We start from the raw sequence: 9,270 nt of genomic DNA on the forward strand, positions 1-9,270 counted from the left end.
TTAACCCTCTTGGGTATGCGTACAATTTCATATGATCAGTTATTGAGAAAGAAGTTTACATTACACTTCCTCGATAGTCATCGACAGGGCCACTATATTCATAAATTCACATGGCAATTTAATTAGAAAGTGAGATATTTACGGTAGATATTAAAGAAACCAACTAAATTTTGATTTATTGAAATTTAAGCATCGAGTCTTACTTTGTAACATTCGTGGCCGCTTTCCGACAACATCCCCCAAATAAATTTCATAATAATCACACATACGGACTATTATTGAACGAACTGGAATTAGAGATTGGACTTACAAGATGTAACTGATTTGAAATACACCACCATTACGTAGAATGTCAATGTTGAATAAAAGTAGGTGGGCCGCAAAATACTTTTTATTATTTAATGTGGGTCGCAGTAACAACAAGTTTGAGAATCACTGGCCTAAAGGACATAAACGTGGGACGTTAAACTGAAAAATGAAAGAAAATGTATAAAAGCGTAATTGTGCTTGTTCTGTACCGATTCAAGAATTTTGTTTTTGTTCATAGGGATGACAGAGTAATCAAACGTCTTGAGAAAACAATACGGAACGAATTAAGACATGCAAAGTTCCCAGAATGGAGTAGGTTACTCAGCGTAGAACTACACAATATTTACTTTTTACTGAACATATTTCCAGTAATTACATCGAAAAAAGTGAAATGAAATCTTTCAGTTTTACGTCCCACGTTTATGCCGGTTAGGCTAAAGGAGACGGTGATTATGAGAAATGAATAAAATGGTAGAATAAAGAAAGTGTGAGGAAACGGGAGGACCCCGAGAAAACCCACGAGCACGGTGTTTGTCCACCACAAAGTCCACACGCCGCAAGCTGGGATTGAACCAGGGGCCCCATGCACCGGAGGTGAAAGCTGTACCACTGAGCCACCGCATCCCCTAAGTAGCTCGAAGCATCTCAAACCTGACATAATTTTCGTTCGGACATGTTGCGCATTAGTCTTGGTTTATAGGCATACTTTTCGTTCAGGTATCAATGTCTGCAGCACACAAAGTATTGACTTCATTTATATTGTCTGTTCTGACACTTAGTATGTCCAGTTCGTGCCGTGTTAAGAATAAAACATGTTATAGGTCCCCTTATCAAATATTACTTGATTTATGACTTAAATAAAATCTTCAGGATTAAAATCTCTTATTTCGTGATGCTCATCTCGATTTTTGAAGTATCCTGAGTATCAAACACGTCAACGAAATATAGCATTACTTCTTTTTCTGGTGATTTCTGAAAGAAAATAAACTAATTTTATACGCAATGTTCCCCGCGTGACCCCGTGGACAATATTTAATTTCCTTACTCCCGTGAGGGCCCCTTTCACTGTTTCTCCGCATGGAATTCATGCAAACAATTGACACGTTCCACATGCAGAAAATTGTGTGTGCTTTCGAAGTAAGTTCAATTTGATTTGTTGGTTGACTGATTTAGGGTTTAGGTTTCGTTCAGCTCCGAAGCTATGTATGACGTGGACCTATAGCTTACCGTAGGATGCGAAACATATGATCTCCCATCAGGAATCAAACCGGATTTCTCACATTGAGTTTGACTTTTCGTGTCCTTATGCCTAATCGGGATTATGAAAGACGGGACCACGACCGGGGATTAAACTCGGTTCAGTTGGCAGCTGCTGAAATCGCTATGCAAGAGTACATCAGCCAATAGGCCATTCCCCACCCCTTTATTTAACCTCCAAGACATGGATTACAGTATTTCCAACGGTTCAAAAGACACATGCGATAATAGTAAAATTTACCCTATACTCATTCCTCTCGGAAGTTGAATTTCGATACACATACAACGATTTTTCAGATATCCCAACTTAAGCAGGGGCAGATCCAGGAGGACGATTGACCTTCCCCCAGAAGAGGCAACTTTCTTATTTTATATATAAATAAAACCTACCCCAGAGTTTAGAGCTCTTCAAAGTAGCTCTAAGTAGCAGTATTACAACCCACCGCTCCGCCCCCCCCCCAGAAGTCCGTCCTGGATCCGCCCCTGAACTTAAGTGACTCTAAACTACTCAAATAACAATAAACAAAAGTAACCGTAATTTTGTGTTCACCTCTTATACCAGCAGAATAACTCAACGAGGAGTTAAAATTCATCCAGCCATGAAATAAGAGTCTCTGATCCGCGAAAGTATTATAATTAATATTAATTACAGTATTATTCCAACCAACATTGTTTTCCTTTGATTTTTCTTTGTCTTTGGAACAATGCTGTCCCTGTCAAATATAGAAATAGGAGGTGGAAAAATAGAACAGGTGTCTAGTTTTCGATTCTTGCACTGAGAAAAAAATGTAGGTGGCGTACTTAAAAAGATAGGTTACATGCGTAATTTCTGTAGTTTTTGGACTTAACGTACAGCAGACGTATAAGTGAAAAAACATGTTTTATAATACTTTTTGTATAAGTGTTCCATCTATACGTACTTTCCGTATGAAACAGTGTAGGCGGTCAGGATCTCACATATAAATGGACGTAATATAACATATAGCTGACAAATGTAACATAAGTATATGTATGTGATATACGGAAAACTGTTAGACGTCAGAAATCCTGCAACGGCATGATGTATCATCTAAGGGCAGTGCCTATGTGGCATACGGATAACGTATGCTCCGTACTGATTTCTATAGTAAGCAAGAGGATACCGTCTATTTGCACAATATACCGCTGTCCGGAGAACGGATTTTTCTCTATATGGTTAATATTGTACTATTTGTGATGATTTGAAGTGTGAACGTGAAATAAAAGCAAGGATAGGAATGGCGAAAGAAGCCTTTAGGAGGAAGAAAATACTATTTTGTGGGACCTTGGAATAAAGAGCTGAGCAAAAGACTTATAAAATGCTTCGTGTGGAGTATGGGTCAGAAACATGGGTATTACGCAAACATGATGAAAAACGTCGAAAGCTTTCGAAATGTGGTGTAAAGAAGAATAGAGGAAATTAGGTCGAGCGGAAAACGAAAAAGAAGGTTTTAGAAATGGTAGGGGAGAAAGAAACAGTTTTAGATGTTATTGAAAAGAGGAAGCTAAATTGGTTGGGATATTGGTTAAGAAGGAACTGTATCATGAGGGACGTGCTAGAGATTATGGTGGCAGGAAAGAGAGGGAGGGGACAAACAGGAATACAATTGATGGATGATATCAAAACAGAAAAACTCGTATGTGAAGACGAACAAGTTAGCGGAAGACATGAAGCATGGAAGCTTCTCAGTTGCGACAAGTGACCTGCCAATAATGGCAGAATATCTGTGACCAGTGGCGGATCCAAGGAAGAGGGGCTATAGCCCCCCCTTGACGCTCAGGTATACACTGGATAAAATGGGCTTCAATCCTGCTTTACACTGGATAAAACGGCAAAATATGGTTTTGCCCCTCCCTTGATCACATCCTGGATCCGCCCCTGCCTGTGATGAAGATTTCCATCTACGATACAGATTATGAGACGATTCTTATGATATAAAACAGTTACATCTGTATGTAACATGTTAGATTGACTAATTTGAATTCCCGGGATTCCAATCCCGAGGAACAAGTCAAACGAAATAAACATGTTACTTCGTCGAACTGCGAACTAGATTACCTTAAATTATACTTCTATTGTAGCATGTTTGTTCTTAATCAGTGATGAAACATGTCACGAAGCTCCTGATCCGTGATTCGCAAACAGTCAAATCTATGACTCACTAGACCCGGTGACGCGGACAGACCTAATATGGCCTAGAGACGACGAAACATCTTCATATAGACCTCATGGATTGTATGTATGAGCATGCAAATGTAATTCTAACAAACACAATCGTTTTCTCTTTGTCTCTGTCGCTGTCTCTCTCTTTCTTTCTCTTTCTTCTGTGCATATGTGTGAGTCAAAGCATTGTGCTGAAAGATAACTACAAGGGTTATCAGAATATACACGCGTGAGAATCACAGAGTAAAATCCTGCATGTTTTTCTTATGAGTGATCGTCAAAAATTTCATCGACAAGTCTGTAAAGCTTGTATAGAATATAAGAGATACCAACCGAGTCCAAACAGTGTACATTAAATATTTTTGTGTAGTCTTGAGTCCAAAACCACTGCACTACTTTTCAATATGAGAAAATTTATAAACATGAAATTATATTTAAAATAGTCAAGAAATAGTACTTTAAGAAACGTCACATCGGGAAAGAAACGAATGAGTATTCGGGCTCAAGTAGTACATATCATTAATCAACTATAAAATTGTGCAATAATGTTGTAAACTTTTGATATTTCAGTTACTTTCGGTTTGTCACATCGCCTGGTTCGGGTCACCTTGTCAAATCGGGTCTAAGAAGCGAGACCCAGATCCGGTTGACCTGTTTTGATCCAAGACCCGATGACCGTAACCCGAGTCCTCACCCTAAGTAAAATATTGAAAAAAAAAAAAAATGAAATGAAATCTTTGAGTTTTACATCCCACGGTTATGCCGGTTAGGCTAAAGGAGACGGTGAAGATGACTAATAGATGAAATGGTGGAATGAAGAAAGTGGGAGAACCCCAAGAAAACCCACGCACACGGTGTTTGTCCACCACAAAGTTCATTTGGCGGAAGCTGGGATCGAACCCGAGACCCCAAGCACCAGAGATGAACGCTCTACCACTGAGCCACCGCGGCCCCAAGTAATACAGAGTTATGGTACCTTAAATTTTGTTAATGGCCGTAGTTTCAATTTCAGGCATGTAAGAGAGAGGAAAAAATTGTGATCATTGGCTATCACGGGATTCTCCCGTTTCCTCTCACCTACTTTATACCATTGGTTTAATTATCATCATAATCAGTTTTTCGCATTTATCATCTGTCTCTCAGCGTTCGGGATAAAAAGATAGAACATTAAGCCAAAGAACATCGTGTAAGCATTGGTATTAATATTCCAAAAGAAATTAGAATACTTTGACGATATTAATTTACGAGTAGAAGGTTTGTCTTGAAATGGAAATTACGTCAAATACCACGCGTATTAAAAGGGAATACGTTAATGACTTAATTGCTCATAAGCCTTCAATTATTAAGATCACGCTCTCGTCTGTCCGTCCGTTATTCCATACGATAACTCTTAAACCAAAGCGATTTTTTGAATTTTGCTTTTTTTAATTTTTTTTAAAAAAATAGACAATTAGAGTGATTATCTTGACCGAATTCGTTCTAAAGTCAATTTGTTAATATCTTCACGATAACAGTAACGTTAACGGTGGTTATACAATGTTAAGTTATAGTATTCTCTTGCTTTTATGCAACCTGTACAGTAGCAAGGACATGTTGGTTGCATATAATGGAAGGATGTGAAATCATGTGAAAGTCTTTACTATTTTCTTTTAGCAAAGTTTATTTAGCTCTAATATGATAAAAAGAAGACCTTCCAAAACGTCCTTTAGAATAGCTGATCCTAACTGAGCTCAGACCAATCCTAGATGCGGGGCAACATTGATATTCAGTATCGAAAATCCCATTTATCTATGAGTCAGTATAATTATCATTTACTTGAGCTCCCTCTTAGCTAAGTAATTGGCGCAGGCACCTTTGCCATGGGAGACCTAGGTTCGATTGCCGGCATTCGGATCCCACGTTAAGCTGAAGACTCACGTCGCATATAGCCTCGCTGCCGAAACGGAAGCTAAACTCAAAATCAAGTCATTCCACTTCACGAGAATTCATGTCTGACTGTCGATTCCTTGTCCCTAAAGCAGTTAGCAATTCGAACAGTTGAGTTGAGTTGATTTTAGTTTAGCGTCCCTTTCAGCAGCGAGGCTATATGAGACGTGGACTTACTGATTAACGTGGAATCCGAACCACATGAGCTCCCGCCGGGGCAATTCGAACAGCGATAGGATATTTAACTATTGTGATAAAATTCACTGTTTAGTAAATAAAATTACTGAAGTGCAATACAGAAGTGCTTACAGGATTTTTTCTAACAGGGGGAGGAAGCATTGCACCAACACACAAATATAGCCGCGAGTACATACACAGGTGATGCACACGAGTGCATTACATAACTACAGTCAGGGACGTATGCAAGGAGTGTGTCCAGGGGGTCCGGATCACCCCCCCCCCCCGCGAAATCCCGTCTTTTCTGTAAATTTAGTCTAATTTTAGGGAAGATTTTTTTTTTTTTTTTTACGAATTTTAATGTAATTTATTCTCATGTTGAATTTGGACCTCTTGAAATGTTTTGGACCTTTCCCGAAATAAATTCCTGCATACGTGCCTGACTACCGAGATTACATTAAAAATACTATAGGCCTAGTGTTTAAGTAAGCAAATCTAATACGTTCCGGCATGTATTTCTAAAGAGCACTAAACCCCTTTCAACGCTCTAACTTAGAACTTTTCCTAAAGGGGCAAGCATTAATATCTGGGATTCTCTAAACAGATATGAAATTTGGTTCTACCTGTAGAATTTAAAAGCTAAATTTTTCACTACCGTTAGGGGTCTATTTGGTGTTTGGCTGAAGAATAGGGCTCAGATTACACTTATGCTTCATCTTAGGGGAATATATTTTGTTGAGATGATGGAACAACAGTAACATGTTAAATTATTTGCAGTTCTTTTTGAAATAACGTGATGGGCCCATTCCGTGCTGCACAGGTTAAATTGAAGACCAATATTTGGCACAGCTTAAAGCTTTAAGGAAAATATAATGTTTTGTGGGGCCCATTTTAGTAGTAGACATTTCACTGAAATGGACTGACATCTCGTTTTAGTTTCATTTAAGAGGGGTTTTTTTTTTTTTTTTAATCTTCTACTGTGTTAAACGTATGTTGTTTCATTTATACGTTGACGTTCGTCATTGGCGTGGGAGACCTGGGTTCGATTCCCGGCAGGAGCTCATGTGGTTCGGAATCCACGTTAATCACTAGGTAACGTCTCATATAGTCTCGCTACTGAAGAAACTTTAAAATAAACCCAACTCAACATTCATGTTCCTATCATAAAATATTCAATAAGAAAATTTGATCTTGAAATGCCCCCCTTCGAACAGCGATTAGCTTAAATAAGGGCAGTTGCCTCCCTTGCACCACTCTGCAAGCAGCTATAGCACGATAAGTTCGCAACCGAAAGATAAAGTAAACTGTCTCGGGCCCGAAATTAACTCGGAATTACATGCAGCAAGGTCAACGTACTATCAGTTTGAAAATGAAATTAAATCTTTAAGTTTTACGTCCCACGCGTATGCCGACTAGGCTAAAGGAGACGGTGATGAGAAATGCATGAAATGGTGAAATGAAGGAAGGGGGTGGAAACGGGAGAACTTCGAGGAAACCCACGCACATGGTGTTTATCCATCACAAAGCTCGCTTGGCGCGATCTGGGATCGAATCAAGGATCTCGTGTACCAGACGTGAACGCTCTACCACTGAACCACCGATTATCAATTTGGGACTAATAACGAAAGTACCACAACTTCCACCTCAAAAGTAATTAGAAATATAAAAATACAGCTTAATAACTGGATACTTACAGGGTATTGTAATTCCATAATGTCTTTAGGTGGTTTATCTGAAGTCATGTTGAGAAATTTTTAAAAAATCAATGTTTAAATTGAAAAAAAAAAAAAAAACTTTCTATCAAGAAAGTAAGCTTCAAAAAAAAATCCTGTTTTTCGTTATTGCACTCGAGTAAAATCACTATATCTTGTTTTAAGATATGTTCGTTCTCACGATTGAATCCATATTCGTCAGTTGAACACCATCACCACTTCACACAATATTTAAGATGTAAACACTAGACAGAAAAGAATAACCGAAATGTAAGTAACAACTTTTTGTTTTTTCTCTCAGCAGAAATAAATTATCACAGAAACACCTTTTAAACACATCGGTTCTTCTTAATGTATATGAACCAGTAACCGGTGCACTCAAGTATGGACGGAATTCTCGGAGTTACGAAAAAAAAAAGAAGAGTTAAATTTGCAGCGTCGCAGGGGAAGAGATATCAGAATTTCTCTGCTATTGTGAATATATAGTTATGAATTACGCGGAGCTTTTAAAGTATAAACGGTAGCGGTAGTTGCTTATACACCTTTCCGGCGGGAGAATCATATGATTACGTCGTTCCGTGACGTCACTGTTCCGTATGCGATGCAATGAAATGAGAAGTAAAAGGGGCTTTTTGGCCGACACGCTAATGCATTACACACACGCACTGCATTCATATGAGAGCGTTAACGCACAAACCGGTCAGCAGCTGAATGTACTCGGTTCAAAGTGTTTCTGAACGTGTTCCAAGAACGAAGCAACGTTCTACGATAGCTTTTCAACAACACCTGTATTGAGCTTCGAGTTATAATGCTAAGCCCTACGGACTCTTTTTTTCTTTTTCTTTTTATTCATTTTTATCTCTGGTATTTTGCATATTGTCTGGCCCCCTCACAGCTCCCCTTCCGTCTCTCAATGTTAGTTGTGGTTGGTCTGCAAAATGTGTCATACCCTATTGTCTGAGGAATCTCGTGAATTTTCTCCCCTCTAATGACGTATACCTGAGGTTAACCAATGGAAATGAAGTAGTGTACCGGATTGGGAATAAGGAAAAACATCGCTCCGCACTGAAATGAATTGGGAAAGTCTTGCTGGGTTTTCCAAGTGTAGCAAACCATCAAGTTCTTTGCCAAGAAAATGATAGGCATAGTAATCCATCATATAAGGCACGCCCAGCGGCTTTGTTAGTTTTTGTTTGTTGGGCTATATTACAGGGTATTGTAATTCCATAATGTCTTTAGGTGGTTTATCTGAAGTCATGTTGAGAAATTTTTAAAAAATCAATGTTTAAATTGAAAAAAAAAAAAACTTTCTATCAAGAAAGTAAGCTTCAAAAAAAATCTATATGACACGTGGATTCCTGAGAATAAAGTGGAATCTGAATTGCCATACTGCACTCAAGGATGTTCTCACACCGGGGATCTAATTCGTACACGGAACCAAGGCGTATTCGCTAACGAGTTCAGTGGCGTAAAGCGCCGTTTTCAATTATTCGACTTGGTCGCATGACTTAATTGATGTTCTGTTGTTGCTGCTAAATCGAGTCAACTAAGCATTGGGATTGGGTTAATTTAGTCTAAACTGAACCTAATAATTGGAAATCTGAAATGAAAATGAAATGAAATCTTTGAGTTTTACGTCCCACGGTTATGCCGGTTAGGCTAAAGGAGACGGTGAATATGAGAAATGAATGAAATGGTAGAATGAAG

The 9,270-nt window shown here is 38.6% G+C and overlaps 1 protein-coding gene across 2 annotated transcripts in view; it reads right to left on the bottom strand.

The window, feature by feature from the left end:
• LOC145686759 (sodium-dependent phosphate transport protein 2B-like) overlaps positions 1-8,496 on the bottom strand; it is a 104,515-nt gene extending 96,019 nt beyond the window's left edge. The window contains exon 1 of one of the 2 annotated variants that reach the window (XM_081760399.1): positions 7,546-8,496. In XM_081760399.1, the coding sequence (XP_081616525.1) occupies positions 7,546-7,593 (48 nt within the window). In that variant the 5' untranslated portion in view covers positions 7,594-8,496. The remainder of the gene's footprint in view (positions 1-7,545) is intronic. The other variant, XM_081760397.1, reaches the window with a different exon arrangement.
• Positions 8,497-9,270: the final 774 nt, after the last annotated feature.

This window comes from Thermobia domestica, chromosome 5 (genome assembly GCF_964235325.1).
Source record: "Thermobia domestica chromosome 5, izTheDome1.hap1.1, whole genome shotgun sequence".
NCBI lineage: Eukaryota > Metazoa > Arthropoda > Insecta > Zygentoma > Lepismatidae > Thermobia > Thermobia domestica.